The 21,403-nt window shown below is 49.0% G+C and overlaps 9 protein-coding genes across 9 annotated transcripts; 4 read left to right on the forward strand and 5 right to left on the reverse strand.

Annotated features, from left to right (window-relative positions):
- The first annotated feature begins 1 nt into the window (after position 1).
- Positions 2–2,179, forward strand: C8Q69DRAFT_459480 (putative FAD dependent oxidoreductase). The gene has a single exon (XM_028630082.1). It carries the CDS (start codon positions 491–493, stop codon positions 1,943–1,945), a length of 1,455 nt encoding a protein of 484 aa, XP_028488250.1. The 5' UTR covers positions 2–490; the 3' UTR covers positions 1,946–2,179.
- Positions 2,180–2,505: 326 nt separating this feature from the next.
- C8Q69DRAFT_485502 (geranylgeranyl pyrophosphate synthase) lies at positions 2,506–4,972 on the reverse strand (the record flags this gene model as incomplete). Its single annotated transcript, XM_028631833.1, has 5 exons — positions 2,506–3,271; positions 3,329–3,483; positions 3,554–4,274; positions 4,342–4,624; positions 4,693–4,972. The coding sequence occupies 5 exons, from the start codon at positions 4,970–4,972 to the stop codon at positions 2,506–2,508; spliced, it is 2,205 nt and encodes a 734-aa protein (XP_028488251.1).
- A 723-nt stretch (positions 4,973–5,695) lies between these two features.
- C8Q69DRAFT_485503 (cytochrome P450 family protein) lies at positions 5,696–7,570 on the forward strand (the record flags this gene model as incomplete). Its single annotated transcript, XM_028631834.1, has 6 exons — positions 5,696–5,942; positions 6,003–6,477; positions 6,532–6,607; positions 6,656–7,017; positions 7,101–7,346; positions 7,405–7,570. 6 exons carry the CDS (start codon positions 5,696–5,698, stop codon positions 7,568–7,570), a joined length of 1,572 nt encoding a protein of 523 aa, XP_028488252.1.
- Positions 7,571–7,682: 112 nt separating this feature from the next.
- Positions 7,683–9,372, reverse strand: C8Q69DRAFT_459489 (fungal Zn binuclear cluster domain-containing protein). Its single transcript, XM_028630083.1, has 3 exons — positions 9,290–9,372; positions 8,962–9,239; positions 7,683–8,888 (listed from the first exon to the last, which is right to left on the reverse strand). The coding sequence occupies exons 2-3, from the start codon at positions 9,074–9,076 to the stop codon at positions 7,708–7,710; spliced, it is 1,296 nt and encodes a 431-aa protein (XP_028488253.1). The 5' UTR covers positions 9,077–9,239; positions 9,290–9,372; the 3' UTR covers positions 7,683–7,707.
- A 2,281-nt stretch (positions 9,373–11,653) lies between these two features.
- Positions 11,654–12,036, reverse strand: C8Q69DRAFT_442760 (thioredoxin; the record flags this gene model as incomplete). The annotated part of the gene is made up of 2 exons (XM_028628871.1): positions 11,654–11,957; positions 12,014–12,036. The coding sequence occupies 2 exons, from the start codon at positions 12,034–12,036 to the stop codon at positions 11,654–11,656; spliced, it is 327 nt and encodes a 108-aa protein (XP_028488254.1).
- A 2,102-nt stretch (positions 12,037–14,138) lies between these two features.
- C8Q69DRAFT_505234 (putative adhesin) lies at positions 14,139–14,501 on the reverse strand (the record flags this gene model as incomplete). Its single annotated transcript, XM_028632684.1, has 1 exon — positions 14,139–14,501. One exon carries the CDS (start codon positions 14,499–14,501, stop codon positions 14,139–14,141), a length of 363 nt encoding a protein of 120 aa, XP_028488255.1.
- A 2,696-nt stretch (positions 14,502–17,197) lies between these two features.
- Positions 17,198–18,725, forward strand: C8Q69DRAFT_485507 (b-1,6-glucanase; the record flags this gene model as incomplete). Its single annotated transcript, XM_028631836.1, has 3 exons — positions 17,198–17,591; positions 17,647–17,819; positions 17,904–18,725. The coding sequence occupies 3 exons, from the start codon at positions 17,198–17,200 to the stop codon at positions 18,723–18,725; spliced, it is 1,389 nt and encodes a 462-aa protein (XP_028488256.1).
- Positions 18,726–19,418: 693 nt separating this feature from the next.
- On the reverse strand, positions 19,419–20,404 carry C8Q69DRAFT_459503 (hypothetical protein). Its single transcript, XM_028630084.1, has one exon. The coding sequence runs from the start codon at positions 20,247–20,249 to the stop codon at positions 19,662–19,664; it is 588 nt and encodes a 195-aa protein (XP_028488257.1). The 5' UTR covers positions 20,250–20,404; the 3' UTR covers positions 19,419–19,661.
- A 90-nt stretch (positions 20,405–20,494) lies between these two features.
- Positions 20,495–21,251, forward strand: C8Q69DRAFT_505237 (NifU-like N terminal domain-containing protein; the record flags this gene model as incomplete). The annotated part of the gene is made up of 3 exons (XM_028632685.1): positions 20,495–20,816; positions 20,968–21,033; positions 21,121–21,251. The coding sequence occupies 3 exons, from the start codon at positions 20,495–20,497 to the stop codon at positions 21,249–21,251; spliced, it is 519 nt and encodes a 172-aa protein (XP_028488258.1).
- Between the last annotated feature and the right edge of the window lie 152 nt (positions 21,252–21,403).

Here is a 21,403-nt window from a genome sequence, read left to right on the forward strand (position 1 = left end):
ACCGTAACTTAGTTAGCTGCGAAGCTTACGAGAGATCGTAGCGTAGGAACTCAGCCCTGTCAGCCCTAGGAGCAAGGAGAGGGTGGATAAGGGGCCGGTTGCTGCTGATCAGGAACCCGCTGACAGCGATCCTGCGGCTGATGTTGAGCAAATTGGGACATTGCTGGAGAATGAGTGTGGGGATGAGGATTGCGGACTTGCCGAGAAGTGCAGGAAGGCTTCAACGCACTAGACCTATGTGATGGAACAGAATACGCTCCTTCAGGAATCGGTAAGTCGCCCAATCCGGCGACTCCCCGTGAGAGCTCAGGGCCATTGTCAGAGCTTCTGAGTGACAGAAGATGACAGAATACGGCCTGTTCTCTTCTCATCTAGCAGGGTCTTGGACTATCAGTTAAAATGCAATGGATCTCCCCTGAGAGAGTATACAACATCGACTCACCTTCAGCCTCGTCATCGTCTTCGCCCTCTTGATCGAACGGATTTAGAGATGTATCGCATATCCTCCTTTGTGGCGCTTTCTGCCTGTCTCCTGGCGCCGACTGTCGTTGCTGCTTCGAATTCATCTTCAGCGTTTGATCAGGGGAAATTCCAACCCCAAGACATCATCACACGAGATGTGGCTATCATCGGTGGCGGCTCTGCAGGCACCTACTCCGCCATAAGCCTCAAGGACAAAGGCAAATCAGTCATTGTTATTGAAAAGAAAGACAGAATAGGTGGCCATACCGAGACATATATTGATCCCGCGACCGGAACTCCTATTGATGAGGGAGTCATGATCTTCCACGATATTCCCGTTGTACAGGACTACTTCAAACGATTCGACCTGCCGCTCGACAATTCTTCTGGGTTCTTTCACTCGTTGCTCAACTATGATTTTCGCACCGGGAAACAAGTCAATCTATCGTTTACTCCATCGGAAGCGGAGATATCTGCAGCCTTCGCGACCTATTCAGCGCAGATCTCCAAATACCCCAAGCTGGACGATGGGATATTCCTCCCAGACCCAGTTCCGGAAGAGTTGTATATGCCCTTTGGGGACTTCGTAAAGAAGTATGGGATCCAAGCAGCGGTTCCCTCGATGTACAACTATAATCCAGGCGTCGGAAACATCCTGGATATCCCGACGCTCGAACAATTCCGATACTGGAGTCTGCAATTCGTGCAGTCCTTTACGAATGGCTTCCTGATGACCGCCCACAGGAACGCAAGCGAACTGTACTCCAAAGCCCAAGCAGAGTTGTCTTCGTCATCGAGTCTTCTCCTCGAGTCCCAGGTCGCATGCGCGGATCGAGGCGAAGACGGCGAAGGGATCAAACTCATTGTTAGCACTCCGAAAGGCAACAAGCTGATTCTCGCAAAGAAGCTTCTCATCGCTATTCCACCAAAGCTGGACATCGTGGCCCCGCTAGACCTCAGCAACAACGAGAGGAGTCTCTTTGGAAAATACATTGACGCGGGCTACTACGTCGGCATCATAAAGAACACGGGATTCCCGAATAACGCGAGCATCTCAAACGCAGGCCCAAATACAGAGTACAATTTTCCTTATCTCCCCGGAGCGTATAGCTTCGCCCCGGCCGGACTCGACTCATATCAGATGGTCACCTACGCCACGCCGCAAAGTCGCAAATCCTTTCCCCTGGCTGATCAGACCATCAAGGCGGACATAGTCCGGACTGTCAAGTCACTTCAGAAGCAGAATCCGGACAAGTTTGCCAGCCAAGGGGAGCCGGAATGGGTCGATTTTCGATCTCATGCACCGTATTCTCTTCAAGTGACGGCTGAGGATATCAAGAATGGGTTTTATAAGAAGTTGTATGCTCTGCAGGGTCAGAGAAATACGTACTGGACTGGCGCTGCATTCATGGCGGAGGATAGTAGTTTACTCTGGAAATATTCGGAGGAGATAGTGCTGCCACAGTTGATTGCGAGTCTGTGAACGAATCCTCCCTGGATTAAGGAGGAGTTAAATTGACACTCTGCATTCAGGGGGCTGGTGATGGGGCTTCTGTCTTGGAAGTAGCTGGATTTAGGGAATTTTGTACCCCACTAGAAAATTCAATTGACATTCCTTATTGACTATATCTGAGTTAGCCCAGCAAGTTAGCATTGGATTTTATTTTTAGATCTCTTGGAGGAAAGAATAGAGTCGTAGCACGTTGCCAGATTCAAATCCTAAGTCCTTCGGCCTCATTGACAGTAACTTAGATGAGTCTTCCATTGGTATTTCTGTCGGAAATATCTTTATAGATTCACGTATTCAACGCCTTACTGCACAAGATGCGAAGATTTAGTGGTGAAGAACGAAACAAGACAGCAACACAGCGTTGGTCTGGTTGCGTGCCACGGCCTGCTGATCTGGCCAGACTCTGTACTACTCCAAGTCAACGCCAATTCAACACCAATATCTGCTAACAAGAATAATAGAATGATATTGTATTAGTGACATCACTGATCTACCCTTCTACTCCTTAACTAGGCCCCGGTACCAGGACAGTCCTACACCTTGAGCATCTCCAACATCACCCTCAATAAGAAGTTCTCTTCACCAAACTTATCTTCTAACCTGCCGACTTCCTTTTGCAATTCGTCATGTAACTCCCTGAGGACGCTGAGTGTGTACTCCAGACTTTTTGTCTTCTTCATAATCGCCAACACCTCTCGCTTAGCCTCATTGCTGAGCTTACCGTCAAGTCTCCTCTTCATAAGGAATGCGCGCAACTGCATCGCATCACCCGCAAACCTGGGCTCTGACTCCACGGCCTGGAGGGAGTAGATGAGTGTGAACGAGAATTTCCCTTCATCGAGGTCTTCAGCGAAGCCCTTTTGCTTAGCGTAGTCAGCCGACGCGAGGTTCTGGTAGTCGTCGCGGATTTGGAAGAAACGCCCGATGAGACAGCTCAGCTGGTTCAGAGCATCGTCCGACACGGACATGCTCTTGCTGACGGGGCTTTCGGCGACCATCAAACGTGTCAACAGGCGAAAGAGACTGCCTGTTTTCATATCGACCATTTTCAGGTACTCCGACATGGACGGGCAGAGTATGTTATGCGTCCAGTAGAGGTCATAGCTCTGTCCCACGTAGAGCTGTTGCACCTCTTCGACGAAGATACGAAGGCATGCCGGGTTGCTGAGCTCGGCTGCCAGACCTGTCGCTTCGGTATACTGGTATGTTGCGCTGTTAATTGTCTGGGCGGTGCCATAGATACTATGGGTAGAGGGCTTGCCACGGCGAAGCGGTGAGCCGTCCTCAATGTCGTCGAGCCTGGGCAACGTTAGCGGGTTGATCGACGGGAGCGAATATAAGCAGACAAATACTAACATGAGGGATGCACTATGTAGCATCTTGATAATACTCTTGATCGTCTTGGCCGATGCCGAAGGCACCTTGAGCCATGTGTTTAGGGAGTCTATTGCCTGGTCACGGAATCCCTTCGAAGGGAGAGAGGTAAGGTATCGATAAGGTTCGAGAACGACCTGATGGTCAATATCAGTTTAGAAGGCCCAACGATACGTCTGGCATTCGGAGGTGAATTTCAAAACTCACATTATCGCTCAAGTTTAGTAAATTCTGATCAAGGGCCAGAGCCACTACATCAGAAAGAACGAATGAATCCCGCGAGCCAAGTGCCGGTTTCTTGAAATCATTGACACCGTTCACACCATTGGTACCATTCATTCTTGTGTCGCCATTGTTGTTGTCCCTCTTCCTCTTGAGGCCGTTCGTTTTGGTCGGCTCATAATGACCATTACCGTTAACGACGGGCTCCTTGCGTTCGGCCTTGATGGAATGGCCGTTGGTTGCGTCCTTCGGCGGCCACCTTGCTGGGTATTTTTCCAGGCCATGCTTGGCTCTCAGCAACTGCAACTCATTGAACTTGGTTGGCCCATTGTATCTTGGACAGTTAGTACTCCAAGCCGCGTTGGCGGAAAGGGTATACTGCATGGTGTCAATGTATCTCTTGAGCTCATCACTAACGTCCGTCCGCGTCTGGATTTCCTTGACGTTACGGACATATTTCGCACATTCGATGCGGATGCGCTCCTTACAAACCTCCCTGGCTTCCTCTTCACTACAGCCGTGCTCCCTCATGACCACCAAGACGGCGTTTTGAACGTTGACGTCTCCGCGTTCCTTCTCAAAAGAAAATAGGTCGTTGGTGAGGGAGGCAGTGAACAAAGCAGGTGTGATAAGCCTCGTCGCCTCCTCGGCCTCTTCATCTGGGATGGTAATAGCGCAACCAAATAAGACAAGGCCATGCCAGAGCCTTGATAGGAAGAGAAGTCAGTCCCAGTGGACAGGCGTGATCTAGGATAGGTGCATGAGAGACTCACATATATCCCACGTCAAAGGCCCTGTACGGGAGGTACTCCTCAAGAGTATTGAACTGTGCGTCTTCCTGCCTTCTACTTGAATGCCCAACTCCAGCAGCCCAGCTCTTGGCGACAGTCATTGCTCGCTCAGTGTCAATTACCATCATTTCGCGGAGAATCTGAGCCAATATCTTCTTCTTTCCAGATGCGCCTTTCTCTTCGATCTGGCCGCTCTGACCGCCCTGTTCCAAGGCATTCTCTATTTCGTCCAAAGAGGCATCGTGGATCTCTTTGTCGATAACGTCTGCAGTAATCAACTTAGCCTGCATGCAAGGATATCCGGCACAGGCCTCATGGACAATTAGCACATACCGTCATGAATGAAACCGAACTCAAGCGCGTAAGAGACGATCTCTATTCTCTCTGGGAGGCACTCTGGCACCGCAGCAGTAACGAAGCTGAAGTCGGGACCCAAGAGACCGGCATACGGCTTCTCCAAGGGCCCAACGAAACGGCGCCAGTCTTCCTGGGCTCTGAATGCCCCAACTTCTTCAAGGTCGCCGGCAACATGCTTTCTGAGATCGATTCCAGGGCAAAGACCTTCCTTGTCGTACAAGGAAGAGTCGATGAGTGTTGAATACTTGAAGGCCATGTTATATGCCGATGGCCAAGTCTGCTCCGATAGCGGCCACTGGGTCGTAGAAACGGTATATATTATAATACAGGAACACGTACAGGCTCAGCAACAGCAGATGGATAACGATGACGTCTACAATTGGAGAAATTGCTTTCAACATAGGGAATGTCTCGGCGTCAATGGTCTGGTTTTCGAGGCGATTCGGAAGGCGCCTCTAGGAGCGATCAGCTTCTCTTAAATGCTTCATTTGCTTCTACTACTACTACATTTCCGAATGATAAAAATGGAGCCAGCTATCGTGGGAGAGTATTCGGACGGGATATTCTTCTTCTGGTAACCCGCCCAAAGGGTAAGACAAGGCTGCTAGCTAACAACCCATAATCTCAAGAAAGGCCCCCAGAAACGTTATCTGCGAAGGCCAGCTGATGAAATGGGGGATGTTCCGCCGTTGGTCAGCAAGCCACTCATCTTTGCAGCTGGGTGGCTATATCTAAGGATGGGATATTGCCGTATTGGGCGAATCACCGCACCACGTCTGCCTCAGACTGCGACTGAGTCAGAAAGGCAATACCGGCAAGAAAGTTTGGTGATTCTTGAAACCCTTATAAATCATGTTCAGGAAAAGACACTTCTCTTGACTCTTTGCAACTGGTACGTTGTTGTTGTTGTCCAAAATTCACCATGTTCGAAAAAACTCGCAGCCTCCCGATGATGGATCTATCCCGGGTGAAGGCTTTTATGAACAGCCTACCTTTAATGGAGGCCTACTTGCCCAAAGGGCCCGCGCAGCGCGCTGCTGTCGCTGTCATTGGCCTAGGCGCGCTCTATATCTTTGGTCTCGTCTTTTATCGCCTCTTCTTGTCTCCTCTAGCAAAATTCCCAGGTCCGAAACTCGCTGCAGTGACAGGCTGGTACGAGTTGTATTACGATGTCATCAAGAAAGGGAAATACATATATGAGATTGAGAAGATGCATGACAAATATGGTATGCGCAATGTAGCTCTCAACTTATTTCAGCAACGATAGCTCAATGCAGACGATGTAGGGCCGATCATAAGAATCAACCCGTACGAGCTGTCCATCCGTGACTCGGAATACTACGATGAGCTCTATGTTTCCGGCTCTGTTCGTCCTACGGACAGATATAAAGGATTTGTCGACGGAGTCGTTGACTTCGAGGGATCCCATCTCGCGACAATCGAACATGATCTCCACCGTAAGAGGAGAAAGCCACTCGATCCTTATTTCTCCCGTGCAGGCGTGACGAGGCTTGAGCCTATGGTGGCGGAGCTGTGCGAGAAGCTGATTATTGAACGCTTCGGGAGCTTCAGGGGAACGGGCAAGGTAGTAAGGCTGGATCATGCCTTCACAGCTTTCTCTGGCGACGTGATCAACCGGCTTTGCATTGATGACCCGCCCAATCTCGTGGACGATCCGGAGTTCTCGCCAGCATGGTTTAACCTGTTTCACAGTGGGATCGTGTCATTGCCGCTGTTAATGGGTCTGCCGTGGCTCATCCAGTAAGTAGCACTGCATTCAGGTCATCTCCATCTTAAGCTAATCAAGGGAAACAGCCTCATTCGTCTTATTCCGGAGAGAATTCTCGCGAGGCTGGATGCCCGGAGCCAGACCTTCAACAAGTTCAAGCTGGTATTAAGCCCAACTCCCATCTGATCTACCTTGCTGACGTTGCCTTAGATGTGCGATGACCATCTCCAAGTAGCCAAGCGCGAAAAGGCCGGGTCAGGATACAAGAATCCAACACTGGGTGGTGGACGCATCACGCTCTTCCGGCATATCATCAACAGTGACCTTCCAGCCTCTGAGCTCGCAGACGACCGGCTGTCAAAGGAGGCCCAGGTGCTGATCGGTTCTGGAACCATCACCACTGCAGGGACGATGGCCTTTCTTGTCTACTACATAGCGTCTAACCCAGCGATCAAGAAGCGTCTCCAGGAAGAGCTGAAGCCGGTCATGAGGGACTACCCTCAGACGAAACCGACCTGGGCCCAGTTGGAGAAGGTGCCATATCTGCAGGCGTTGATCAAAGAGACTCTTCGGTATGTAATCCCATCATTTTTCAATTTCAATTTCAATTTCCTTTCTTTTTTCTTTGTAGAAGGTGACTGACATGTACTCATAGCCTGAGCTACGGCACGATGCACCGCCGTCCGCGAGTCTCCCCAAGACAGCCCCTCCAGTTCAAGCAATGGGTGATCCCTGCGGGCGTCCCAGTCGGTATGTCCGCATACTTCGCGCATCGCGATCCTCGCATTTTCCCACGCCCGCAAGAGTTCATCCCGGAGCGATGGTTGGGCAACGTGACTACAGAGATGGATCGCAACTTTATCCCATTTTCAAGGGGATCGCGGCACTGTCTGGGAATGAAGTAAGCGTGTCCTCGACTTCCTCTAGCCATATGAGAAGTGACTGATCTGAATGAATAGCCTTGCGTACTGCGAAGTAAATCACATCATCGCTGCGCTCTTCCGCCCCGGTGGTGCCGAGTTCGACCTCTACGAGACGGATGAGACGGACGTCATCCCAGCCCACGATTTGATAGTGCCTTTGCCGAAGCTGGAGTCGAAGGGGGTCCGGGTTATATTCCACTAAGTTTTTGCAGAACTTTTGTGTTGTGAGTGGGGGAGGGGGGTTTCTTGGTCTAGATAAATTGTTGAAGCATTGGAATACGGAGTAGAACCCTAAAAGAAAGAGAAAATAAGCATGTCACCATGAAAGTACACCCAGTTCTATAGAATGAATATGGATTTCTCAAGTTCGCCGAGCCGTATCTCCGCCTGTGTGAGGCTCGCCATCAGCGTTTCTCCCAGGACCTCGCTCTCCATGCTCTTCACGTCCGCCAACAGCTCCATCACTGCCCTTAGTTGGAGAAGGATGAGCACGCGGACCAGATGCTCCCATTCCAGGGGCGAGCTAATTTCATAGTCGCCCAGGAGGAGTTCCCGCCAGTCAGCCTTGGACGTGGCAAGGCCAAGATCTAGACTCCCATCACCGTTGACCCGCAACGACGAGGAAGGTCGGTGAGGTTGTACGTCTTTCACACGGTACAACCCGACAACCAGACCACAGGCCGCGACGATTTTCTCGAGCATGAAGACCAGCAGCACGAGGGTCTCTCTCCTGGCGATGCAGCTGCTACACTTGAGCTGCGCGCGGCAGCACTTGATGGCTTCCTTCTGGTATGAGACGATGGAGTCCAGCTCAGCGCGGTGGCCGGCGTGGCAGCTCGCCTCGAATTGCTCGACGGCAAAGACGACGGCCGCGAGACAACCACATGGTTGGCCGGACAGCCCAGAGGGAAACGCCGTGGATGTGGATGTGTGTAGAGATGCGGGCGTGGGGATGCAGATGTCGAAGAGGTTAGACGGGTCTTGCGGGTGGGCGTGGCCGACAGGAGAGAAGTATTGGGACTCGTCCTCTGAGCTGAGTGGTGGTGAGAGTAATGTCCCCAACATGCTGGTGATAGAGCTGGGCTCTGGCTCGGGTTGCGTGCTGGGTGAGATTGCAGAGAAAAGGGCAAACCTGGAAGAGTCCTCGCCGCCTCGATCGCTCGACTCATGGTCGAAGTTGGCGAGAAAAGACAGGTCGAAGGTCATTTCATTTACATTTACGTTTCCATCTCCATCGCCATCCTGGGGATCTGGTAGGGAAGACATAGGAGGCTGTTTCTCCATGTCTTTGTGCTCAGGCTCTTCTTCCTCATGTTCTGTGTCTTTGCAGCTCGACGACGCTGACGGCTGAGGAAACGAGTCCAGCCAGTGCGGCGAGTGCTGGTGTGATGTATGCTTGTTGATGCTTGCCTTTTGTATTCGGTGATCGCCTCGATGCTTGCCAGTACTGAACGTGCACGTCTTCCCCAGGCGTACGCATCGGGTGCAACCTTCGTTACCGAGATCCCTGCATTTCACCTACATTTGTATAACCCAATCTGTCAGTTTGAACTGTTTCAGGTCTCTGACAGGTGGGCCAGTTCATGATCACCTTTCTGGCCCTGCACCGATCGCACGCTGGATTCCTTTCTAGGTTCGAGGATCCGTGTGGCCTCTCAATGAATTCTGCCTCTTTACCATGAGGGCTCCAGTGCAGAGTTCCGAACATAATGCCAGTGTTGTTGTCCCAAGGGTTTCTGAACAGGTCAATTCATACAGCATCTCGGAGGGAGCCAAGTTTATATCTATTGTTATTCCTTTCCCTTTTAGTAAGCGCGAGGCTTCGATGCTGGCTGGTGAGAATCGCCCCCAAAGAATCCATCACCAGCTAGGTATGTCTTTGGATTTATTGGGTACTCGCTTCTTGCTAACGGGAATCTAGGATCCTTCATTTCAAAACGACCTAGATAGTGCAGGGGGTCTGGTCCAAGGCTTCTTTTACATGTACAGAGTGTATTACATATTCTGAGCCTCTGGCAGTGCATTGATCGTAGTCTAGGACGTCTATTCAACGACTACACATACTACATACAATACATTTCGCCTATCCTTAAAGAGAGTTCGATATATCAAGGTCCATCTCTGGCTCTTTCGACCATTTTCTCTTCAGCTGCTTCTGTTCTCCAGATTACCCCAATATTCTGCACCCTTTTCAGTCGCTGCCGTTATCTTCTCGCCTTGGGCCATTTCGAAGATGTAAATTTAGGCTGAGGATATAGTAATATCTACAGCCTATCAGCGTCTCGGGGTTCAGCAGGCACCAGTTGAGCTGACCTCGCTAACTTCTCGGCGCGATCTTGAATCCGAGGGGGCGGTGGTGTACGTAAGGCGCGCCATATATCGCTGTACAGAACTGAGATATTGCACCCGAAGGAGCATGGGCCCGAGTCATATACACAGGCAGATTCAAAGTCCACCAAGATCCATGGATATTAGCGAGATCAGCCTAACTGTGAGAACACGGGTTCAGTCTAACCGCATCAGTTTGTAAGCGATATTCTTTAGTTATTAGTAACTACTCCGTAGTCACTGCTGATGTACGTGGGCAAGTCGACTTGGGGGCCAATTCAGCCTTTTCCATGGCTAAATTTCCCTATTTTCCGATCGAAAATTCTGGCTTGCGCCTCCCCTCTCGTCATCCTCACTTCGGTCTTTCCATACTGTCTGCCATTGGCGCACTTGAAATGCCTTCTATGAACATACCAGTAGTCTCCCTCTATGATAATCGCTGAATTGTACGAATCGTTCCCAGCCACATTAGGCTAACGGAATCACTTGTTTCATCCGAAGTAAGCTAGGCTACTAGATACAAGCCACATCGCTAAGTAAATAGCAAATAGGAATGGTGAAATTGCAAGGTATCCGAGGACATGATTGGCACAGACTGCTTGGTTTCTACCAAACCAATCGCAATGTTGCCCTTATTCAGGATAGCAGTCTTCGTTTCTTTTTCCCTGTCCGTCTTGTGCATTCAGTCCGCCGTGACCTATCGAGTTGCAATCCTTCTTCTTGGGTTCCATCCGAAGGAGTCAAATCCCTCCCACATTAGTACTGCACGCGAGATGTAGACCCCTGCACGAGGCGTATTGAAGCGCAGATGTCAAATGAGCATGTGCTTCTCGGCGATAGTCCTGCAGCGATTATTTGCTGGTTCTTTCACTTGGACCATGTGTTTGACTGCGACACGATGTCGTGCTCCATGCAGTAGTAGTTAAACGGCCTTCGATCTGGCTCCGCCACTAAATCTCACCTCATATATGCAGCAGTGTAGCAGCTACTTCCCCTCTCTCGCACGCAGGGAGCGCAGACGTGGCTAGCTTCGATCCGGAGTAGGAACGGGATGCACGAAGTAAGTACGGAGTCTAGACTACCTTGACCCCATAACCCCTCTGCCACGCGATATTCGCTAACCCTCACGAGGAATATAATTTGACTCATTATACGAGTACTGACTAGGAAATATACAGCCCCTAAAATACTGTCTGCTATGTAACCTCAGGACTCGCTCAGAATAGGCGGGCATTAGCCCGGCTATCCAGCAGATTCTACTGGATTATATATATTATTAGCATAGGTAGATGATAAAGAAAGGAATCTATCTATTTGTCGACTTTTCCATTGTTCATCACAGAGCCAAATACCTCAACAGCATGGCTAAGATAATCCTAATCTCCCTTGAGACAACATGTCACTTCCTAGGAGCGATATCTTCTCTTCCCACTAATCAGAGAACCCTGCACCTGGTCAATAGAGGAGGGGAGGAGTTTTGCTTAAAACTGTAGTATCAGGCATATTGGTATTGAAAGTGCTGCAGAGTACTATCAGGGTGCGGATTATAAAGAGGACAACCTCCTTGGCAAGGAACTTGGTGAGAGCTATCAGGCGATTTACCCTTTTCAAGCTCTGTAATCACATCGCAACTTTCGGGGCTGTCCACATCATTTACATCCTTTACCCTTGGACGTCAGCGACTAGTTTAAGGATCCAACAGGAATGCAGGAGGTCACAATCACCCAATAGCCGCCGGCTAGTGCAGGGCATAGCAGTGAGCAGCTAAAGCCAACAGACAGTGCAGATGTGGGTGGGGACCATATCTCTATTATTATTTCAGGGATAAAGGCAATAATAGAGGGTTTTAGGAGCTGCCCCACGTAGTACCACAACAATAATGGGATTACTCTAACCAGAAATCCAAAATTAAAAAGGAAAGCATCGCCTTTTCTCGGTTGTATAAGATCATATGGCTTTAATACATATACATATCAAGGTCCCCAACCAACATTTCAAGCTTTCCCGGATTAGCACCGACTAGTTCTTCGAGCTTCTGTCCGTCTTTAAACACCATATATGTTGGCATAGATCTGATACCGATTTCCTCGGCTATGGCCTGCTCCTCGTCAACGTCCACCTTATAGAACTCCGGACCTGACATCTGTTCCGACAGCTGTTCGAAAATAGGAGACATCAGTCTGCAAGGCCCGCACCAAGTTGCCCAAAAGTCGATAATGATAACATTGCCGTTGTTGATAATTTCATAGAAGGTTTCCAGCCTAGAACATCTTTAGTCTGTGCAATTAAAACAATAATATATGAGAAGCGAACATACCCGCTCAAAGGAGTGACCCCCATTTTGTCTCAAAGAGATAGATAGTTATTGTGATCTGTATAGAGGTAGGTTGCTGAAATCTCTCGTTCTTGATATTATTTTGCACCGATCGAATTGCAGAATGAGAAAGATGTGGAAAGGGATATGAATAGTGGTTGCTTGCTTTGAAAGATTTCGTGAGTTTTCAGATCTATTTATAAGGTTCAGCTCGAGTAGCAGCATACCTGTCGTGCGAAATCCTCCCCCACTTAATACAAGCAACGGGCCCTTTCCTCGGGGCTATCAGGATAACTAGGCGATGGATAAAGAACATTGCTGAGCTAGCTAGACCTCTGTGCCACCTTACAGGCAAGGTAAAATGGAGGTGGACCCAGTTTAAGGAGAACTCTCCTTCGGGATTCTGCGGATTAAGGCTGCGACGAGGACCGCGATGCATGGTATAATCCTGTAGATATACCCAATGCCCCCCCCAATCAAGCTGCTCGTAGAGAGAATGATTGCGTCACAAAGGTTAGGACGCACTGTTGAAATCGCAAAGCAGTGCGGCGATCGCCCACTTTTCTGCGTGGCTGGCTGAAGATCTACACTCCGTTGATGCTATTGAGATCGCAGAGTGGTGCGGCTAGCTAAAGATCTACACACCACTTATTTGTTGATGCGATTGTTTGATAAGTTGAACCATGTATAACTTCTGCAAAATCATAGATAGTCTGGGAGTGCATTAAGGTCACATGTGTCTAGTAGTAATATACGCTTTTAACATAAACCACAAGCGAGTGCCCGGCACTAAGTAGATCTCCATACAAAACCACTTCTTTCAAGTATTACAATAACTTAAAGATAGAATATCAAAAGAAATTAAGACTAGCCAGACATAATACAACCTAGTAGTTATACAAACTAAGAAGACCACTTGTTAAGATATACAGTTCTATCTGTAACATAAAATACCAAGGTAATTCCAGCATTTATGATATCAACATGCATTTTTAAGATTATTAAAAAAAAAAGAGTTATATAGCGAAAAATAGTAACCATAATAATAATCATCTATAATGTATGAATAGTTTTCCCAAACTTCTTCTACTACGCATTTAGCTGTTGACATATTGCAACTTGAAAAGAAGCCCTTTTGTATAGGATATGGCGCCGGGTCACTTGCTACGTTAGGTAGCTAAGTTAGCTCACATTTAACCACTGATCTCCCTGAATTTTGCAAGGGTCTTTCTATCATATCTTTCGCATTTCCAGTACACATACTGCACATGTTCTTTAACTGTTTAATGGAAAGCTATTCTTAGCCTATAAGCATCACTATCGTCAGAATAATAATCTAATCTTGCAGATATGGGGTTCAGCAGCTGATAAAGTCGAATTTCCTACTCCAATTCATAGTGTGAGTGATAAGGCATTGAAACCACGTACAGTCAATCCGTTATGCCTCTTCTACTCGAGCAATCTGGCTACTTAACTCACGCATAGGATCTGGTTCTATTGAAATAGATACTTAAAAAGGAACCGGAACTTGATACATATACTGGAGATACTCCTATAACTTCTTCACGGTCAAAAACATCAAGAAATACAGTTGAACTGAAAATACAACTCGCAGAGTCCGCATAATCTCTGAAAAAGATGAATCTAACACCACGGGATAAGCGTGGTAGTCGGCGATTCGATCGTCTCCTAAAAGAACAAGCCAAAATAGCTATCCGAGTAACTGAGCTCTTCTAGAGCTATTTACTACTAATGAGCATTTACAACGGCAAGATTGACGCAAAAGTATTTTTCTCATACAGTACAGCTGCTCTTCAATCTCGAGATGCAAAACGCAAAATTATGGAGCGAGATGAATCGGAGACGCAGGATACTATTAGCAAGGCACGGAAGAATAGCCAATTCTCAGCTAGTGGAGCAGATGGAGACATTTAAATCACATCGAGAGATGAAGAAGTGGCTGCAAATAATGACAGGCCAGTTTATACAGTCCATCCGTTCCTTGGGAGCTGGTTTTAATTAAAGAATTCATAGCAAATGGTCGTTTAGGCCAGGAGTAAATACAGAAGCGTCCATATGTCTTCCTCATAATCCATGATATTATTCCTCATCCAATCCCTCAGACTATTTAAATAGGGCACTTGTCCTGAATGGGGACCTCAGCGCAGAGCTCCGAGCTAGCTCCGTAAGGATTGTCACAGAGAGTATCGCAGGCCGTGTTCTCTGGAGTGAAGACTAGGTACTGGTAATTCGGGACATTGAGACGGAACTGCTTCGAGTAGTCATCGTTGTCTGTCGACGCCTTGTAGCCGGCACGACAGGCACAGTGGAAGAGCGAGCCAGTGTTGATGCAGGATGTGGTCACATCGCAAGAATTCTGGCCAGAGAGCGGATTGCAGGTGCCACAGTATGGCTGGAGAGGGGCTCCAGGAGCTGCGATAGCAGCAGCGGCGAGGAGGGAGAGAGAAGCGAGCATGCCAAGGGGTGCCATTGTGGATTGGTGGTTTTGGTTTTGATACAGAAAGTCAAAGAATGAGATTGATCTGGTTATTCGCTGAGGATTATTGTGCGATGATCTGGAAAAGCACGCAATAACAGGGACGGTCAGGGGGACTTTATATAGTTTTGGTCGATATAGACATCTGCCACGTTCGATCAATATCAGCCATGAAGGAAACGGAGCTGAGGCATGGCTTTGAGGCCTCCCAACAGATACAGCTGAACCGGCAACACCTGATCCGAAGAAAGTCATGATGACAGCCCAGGTCTTAGGCAGGAAGTCCAGTAACTTTGACCGGCAGCTGAATCCATTCATTCAGAAATCCATCGAGTGCTGCTATTATTGTCTCCTGCTCGACCAATACAAGATGCTGTCAAAGAGCCATTCAAAAGCCGGCCAGTCCGGGATACACTTGGCATCAGGCGGTATATGGTCCTGTTTTATAAATACGATATCATGACTTCAAGAGTTGCATACCCGACATCTGCTTATAGAATGTGTCAGCATTGGCAAATGGAAACAAGGGCGTTCCAGCGGGAATAATGTTGAATGCGGGGAACATCTGGATCATGTGCGCCGCGATGCATTATGAGTGAGACAACCCCAAGATGGGATACGAGAGAGCTGACAGGCTAGACGAGTACTAGTAGTTCAAGCAGTTGCTGTTTCCGGTCCCGGCTAAGGCTGCTGACCTGTTCTGATGGCAAAAAGACCAATGTCAGGCCTGGATACGAGGAAATTGCCGGCTGGTACGGAACACCTGGAGAGTCATCATAGTAAAGATGTTTTTATAGGTTGACGGAAGAGGCGTGGTTGGCTGGAAACCACCGGCTTGGCTCGCGGCGTCCAAGGATAGCACTGAAAATCTATCTTTGGATCTGACCCCGCGAATTCTATTTTGTATGGATGAGGGGATCCGATCCGATGGGAGAATATGGTATGGTGTTCAGCAGATTTCTCTCGTTCCCAAGCTATGTCTTTTGCTATATTGTGCAGATACAGGAACATCCTCAAGCAAAATGTGTAGCGCTGATAAACTGACCAGACGGATCACTAGATCAGTCATATAGGGCCCTGGAAGCTGACCTCTTGCCGCTGACATGATCTTCGCATAGTTTGCACACCGGCATATATGCGATTTATTTGACTAGACTCTCTTCTGATGACTACCCCACGGCCAGCCATGTGTGATTTTGTCAGCGCGAGACGATGGGCAGTTAGTTATTTGGGAATATAGCGACAGTAACCGCCACTCACAAGGGAGCGAAAAAGTTATCAATGAATATTCGCGACTTTATATCGCAGAGTATTATCGGAGAGCAAAGCGCCCACTGCTTCACTGCTTCGTATTGCTCGGTATGCCGAGACGGTCGCGGACGGACACTTACTGACGCATAAAAGTCGAGAATACTACCAAGCACCAGCCACAGACATAGTATAGTTCCGATCCAGGTGAAGATAAAGTATAGACGAGGGTCCTTAGCGCAGCAAATAACCTCAAGCAGGCTTATCTCTTGACGCGACATGCGAATGTCGATAAGTTAGTTTCTTTCGGGCACGGCTCTTGGTTCTTAGCAGGCTCTAGCACGGCAATTGTAGATCATTGACTGAATAGTTGAACCGGCATTCAGATACGCTTAATTCACCCAGGCCCACTCATGGCCGATCGGAGAACTTGTCGGTAACAGCTCCCAAACAAACAGACCTCGACGAAGAGGAGAATGGGTTACGTCTTGGGGGATGCTGTAGGGGTCGGTCGATATCACTAACGTTGTGATTATGTGTAACCTTGGCTCTTCGGAATCCAGATCCTGATTCTTTGGTGATAGGCGCTTGAAGATCGCCGTCAAGGTCCGAGCGACATCGTAGGCGCAAAGATAGACGGGGGACATCGGACGAGGTCCTCATGGTGCGTGGGTCGATTGCTAAAGAATTAGAAAGTCTGTACGGAGTAGCTAATGGCGACGGGATTCCCCCGTTCGATGCTAATTCCCTGCTACCAACACAAGAGCCTCCGTGGTTCAAATGGAAAAAAAGGAACTGTTCTGTGGAGCCGTTGCTGGTTCTATCAGGCTGAGTCCGATTGATCGGCTGGGTCAGTCGGCTTCTTGTCTACGTTCGGAAACGTGCCTGCGATAGAAAGATCGAATGCAACAGTCCACTATAAGCCGTGCAGCATGCATATCTTGATCGAATGGCGAAGCAAGATAGACCGGTACGGTATGAGGTGGAGGTTGTAACTCTGCCTGCTGCTGCCAGGGTCCTGCTGGCGACCTTGGCGATGTCAATGTCAGATCGCACGATGAGCTAAATCCTTTAAAGCGTAAACTAGACTAAAATTCGTTTAAGCAGGTTTATCACCCGCCTGGTGGATGCCGGCTGAACGGGTACCTCTTGGAACTATTCCAGATGGTCCCGAGATTCCGCATGTCGAAAGCTAATGAGATTGAGCATCCAATCTGTATGATGATCATGGTGAGCACTAGGTGTACGATCGACAGTTGCTTTATCAGTGATCCAGCCATATGGACACAGCCCCTGAGTTAGTAGTAGTTAGTGATGTTACCTTAAATCTTCGTACCTTGGAGTATAAGATCGAGACCGGGCCCCTTCTCGCTGATCGCATACTCCAGTCTAGTAGACAGGACAGGCACGCTGGACGTCCGCTGAACTGCCCGCCAACGAAGATGCATGCCTGCACCGCTCTCTTTGTGGTGGTCTTCTATGCCGCTCTGGCGCATGCCTGGTTACCGAGCAGTCGGGACCTGGCAGCCTTCAATGCGACCGCGCGATACGCAGAACTCGGGCAGCAGAAAGCGCCAAAGAAATCGGGCACGAACAACAGAATCCGCGGCGTCAACTTTGGAGGCTGGCTGATCTCGGAGCCCTGGATGATGTCTCAAGAATGGAACGAGACTCTCAAGTGCGGCAATGCGAAATCCGAGTTCGACTGCATGTTGCAGGCCAAGAATACTTCCGAGCAGAACGATCGCTTTGAGGATCACTGGAAGAACTGGATCACCCCCGACAGTGTGAAGTCCGTGTACGACGTTGGTCTGAACTCGATCCGAATTCCTATCGGTATGCGGTCTTTCTGAAATACGCGGGGAATCCTTCCATCTAACGAAGGACACAGGGTATTGGAGTTACAAGGACATCGTCCTCCCCAGTGAGCACTTCCCCGACGGTGATCGCATGCTGCCGTACCTGGACGCTGTTGTCCAGAAAGCTGCCGATCTCGGGATATTCGTTATTCTCGACTTGCACGGGGCACCTGGAGCCCAGCAAGACGATCCATTCACAGGCCAGGTAAGTTGTGTAGATCCGACTGATCTTGGATGATCGCCAAGAGCTTGAGCCACGGATAACTGACCGGACTGCTGGACTTTGTAGCTAACCACGGTTCCTGGCTTCTACGATGCGGCAAATTATGGCCGTGCAGCACTCTGGTTGAGCTGGATGACGAAGAGGATCCACACGAACCCAGCGTACAAGACTGTCGGCATTCTTGAAGTCCTGAACGAGCCGGTCAGCAAGAACGATGGCAGTGCATATCCCGCGTCGGGAGAGAATACTCTGACCTCGGTCTTCTATCCGCAGGCCTTGTCAGCCATCCGGACTGCTGAGAAACTGCTGGGAGTGTCCTATGCTGATGCCCTGCACGTCCAATACATGGATGAGCTCTGGGGTGCCGGTGATCCCGACTCCAATCTGGGCAAAGATAAATCAATTGCGTACGATGACCACAACTACGTGCTTTCTGTCCTGACAGGGGGCAATCAGACCACCTATATGTGGTACAGCTGCCAGACAGATAACCGGAGAACCGACAAAGAGACGCCGAAGGTCGTGCAGGAATGGTCGCTGATGGTTGGCAACAAAATCCAGGACGATCCAGACTTCACCATCAGCAACAACCAGAACAAGGGATTTTATAGCGACTGGTTCGCCGCGCAGCAGCAATTGTACGAACAGACAAACGGTTGGATTTTCTGGACGTGGAGAAGCGACCTCGACTATCGATGGACTTACTCAGGCGCCACCGCTGCGGGTGTTATTCCCGCCAACGCTTCGGGGCTCGACTGGTCAGCGAATGTCGATGTGTGTAAAAAGTGGTTTCCCCATACGAAGAGGAGGAGCGCTGCTGCTGCGACTGCTCCTCATGGTCTTCTTACGATATTGGGACTGCTGTTTCTCCATTTCGTCCTTACATGAGTGGACACTGTTGCCTGAAATACGGACATGATACCACTATTATGGCAGAGACTCACTGTACCCTGGCCTCAGTCAGGATACAGTCACAGTATCAGCTGCACTTGGGTCCAAATATCCCTTCGCTGTGCAGCAATATCAACAGGGGTCTTGCAGCCATGGTCTGCCATAGGCTTCACTGTTTGGGAAAGGGTAAACACTGGGATATACGGCATCAGGTTGTACAGTACATCCCTATACGGAAAGACCAGCATACTGGATAGTACGCCACAGGAAAATTCCACTCCGCCAGAATTCTGCTGAAGTGGTAGTGCCGGCTACTGCTGTTACATCGATCCGGATCCCTTCCATCAGCTGAGCTGAACGGCCTCCCTCAAACAGTGCTTCAGCAGATCGAAGGAACGAAATACAGCGGCATCACCGGAGACGACAATTATGGGAGATACCTTCTCATACCAATTCGTGCAGAGATACTTCGGAAAAGTGGACAGATTTTTCCCTGCGAGAAAGAGCCGATGGTTTGAGATACTAGACATAACAACAAATGAAAACCTTATGATTCATATTATTTTCTTACTATTACAACCTTCCTGTAATATGCCAGTAGCCGAGTGACTCGACCAGCACGTCAAAGCGAGTGGTGTCCATACTCTAGACCAGCAGAAAAGAAGCTGTAGTTCATCTCTATCTAGAGTACACCGGCTCAGCATGTTCAGGAGAATAAAATTGATTACGAAGAGATGTCTGTGCCTGAGGTTATAGTTATACTACGGGTACCAGTGTAAGACTTATATAAACCCCAAAGTAGTACTACCTATCCAACTCCCAACTTGTAATGCAGTTGAGGAGCAAACGATGGCATGACAGCCGCTACGACACACTGGAATAGTATATTGCAGAAATGACACTACCGGATGGCCTTCTAGGGGGCCTAGTAACCTATTCCGCGTCCAGCTTCTTATAAGCACTAGGATCCCAAAACACCGAGGACGGGTAGTCCGGGAGCATCTCAAACTCGCAGTGGAGGTGGCATCTGGTCAGAATTACGGTTTCCTTTTTTGCCTGCTCTGCATCGCATTGCAACCCAGCCTTGTTCCCTTCCCAGGTGATGCTTTGGATCTTTGCACTCCCAAAATCATCGTTGCTTGGTTTAGGAACAATGTGAAGTATGTAGCACGGCTCCTGTAACCAGCTTCGAAGGATGTGGAGAGATATGTTGCCATTTTCGTCCGGATCCTCGATCAGCATGTCCCATTTGTCGTCCATGATTCGACATTTGAACCCGACTTTGAGCTTCTCCACGTCTGCATCGCTGATCGGCAGATCCCAAGGTGCTGTGAGAGGCTTCTTCATGGGCTTTTTCGAGCCGCGCTCGTACTTCGTCGAAAGCCACTTCTTAATCTCCTCCTCGTCCACATCACTGTGCACGTCCTCTTCTACATCGAATTCGCTGTCACTGTCGCTGTCCGTCGTCGGAAGCCCCAGCATAGACTCCTCCTGTTCCGCATTGCTGTGCGGCATCATCATCCTGTAAATTGCGTCGCAGAATTTATTGGCTGTGATGAGTATGAAAACACTGAGGATTCATCTATTAGAAGAAAAGACATAAGCAAACCCCGACCATGTCACGTGACGCAGCTTATCTGATGCAGATTATCAATCCTTCCCCAGGTCTCCGAATGCAACTTGAGTGTCTCTTGCGTCTGTCCAGTCCTCTCTATATCCACCACCCCGACCTTCTTTTTATTATTCTCTCTCTTTCACCAGAAAAAATGTTTTCTCTCCGTCCAGTCACCCGCGCCGCCTCGTCGCGGACGCCTTTCATCCGCTCCTCCGTGCCTCAGATTCGCTCTTACCATGAGAAAGTACTCGACCACTACTCGAATCCCCGGAACAGCGGCTCTCTGGACCGCAAGTCCGCCTCCGTTGGATCTGGCCTTGTTGGCGCCCCTGCGTGCGGTGATGTGATCAGACTCGATATCCAGGTCGATGAGGCGACGGGGACGATTGTGGATACGAAATTCAAGACTTTCGGGTGTGGTTCGGCGATTGCGAGCTCGAGTTATTTGACAACGTTGATCAAGGGGAAGACTTGTGAGTGGATTCTTTCTCGAGGAGAAAAGGAAAGGGGACGGAGATATCCAGAAAAAAAAAAAAAGAAAGAAACTGAAGACGGAAATGAGAGTTATAGGTGGTGGTTTATGATATGGCTTTTGATATTAAGCTAATGGTTTCTGGTGTGTAGTGGAGGACGCCGCGAAGATCAAGAACACCGATATTGCAGCCGAACTATGCCTTCCGCCCGTGAAGCGTGAGTTACTGTCCCTTCTTCCCCGGATTCAATTCATATATTATTTGGTTGTGTGAGTATGGAATATTGATTGGGAAACAAAAACAGTGCACTGCTCCCTTCTCGCTGAGGATGCCATCAAGGCTGCTATTTCGAATTACCACTCGAAGAGAGCGAGCGTTGGTGCCGCGGCTACGAATCTGGCTGGGACTGCTAAGGCTTTCGCTAAGGAGGCTTGAAGGCCTCTTTACGTGAAGGAAATAAGAGGACTGGAGGGAAGGAAAGGGGAATAAAAGGCGGGTGTGATGTGGGCAATGTGAGCGAAGGTGTGGGTAAAAATAAACGGGGTACCCTTTCTGAGCGGCGTTTTGCGTTGGTTTATTGGTGAGAG

This window comes from Paecilomyces variotii, assembly GCF_004022145.1.
Source record: "Paecilomyces variotii strain CBS 101075 chromosome Unknown C8Q69scaffold_2, whole genome shotgun sequence".
Lineage (NCBI taxonomy): Eukaryota > Fungi > Ascomycota > Eurotiomycetes > Eurotiales > Thermoascaceae > Paecilomyces > Paecilomyces variotii.

Excerpts from the sequence above, each read along its gene's own strand:
- C8Q69DRAFT_459503 (XM_028630084.1), bottom strand. The coding sequence starts at position 20,249 with ATGATGATGCCGCACAGCAATGCGGAACAGGAGGAGTCTATGCTGGGG.
- C8Q69DRAFT_459489 (XM_028630083.1), bottom strand. The coding sequence starts at position 9,076 with ATGTTCGGAACTCTGCACTGGAGCCCTCATGGTAAAGAGGCAGAATTC. Across the intron at positions 8,889-8,961 it reads CGATCGGTGCAGGGCCAGAA|AGGTGAAATGCAGGGATCTC; the intron begins AGGTGATCATGA and ends TTATACAAATGT.
- C8Q69DRAFT_459480 (XM_028630082.1), top strand. The coding sequence starts at position 491 with ATGTATCGCATATCCTCCTTTGTGGCGCTTTCTGCCTGTCTCCTGGCG.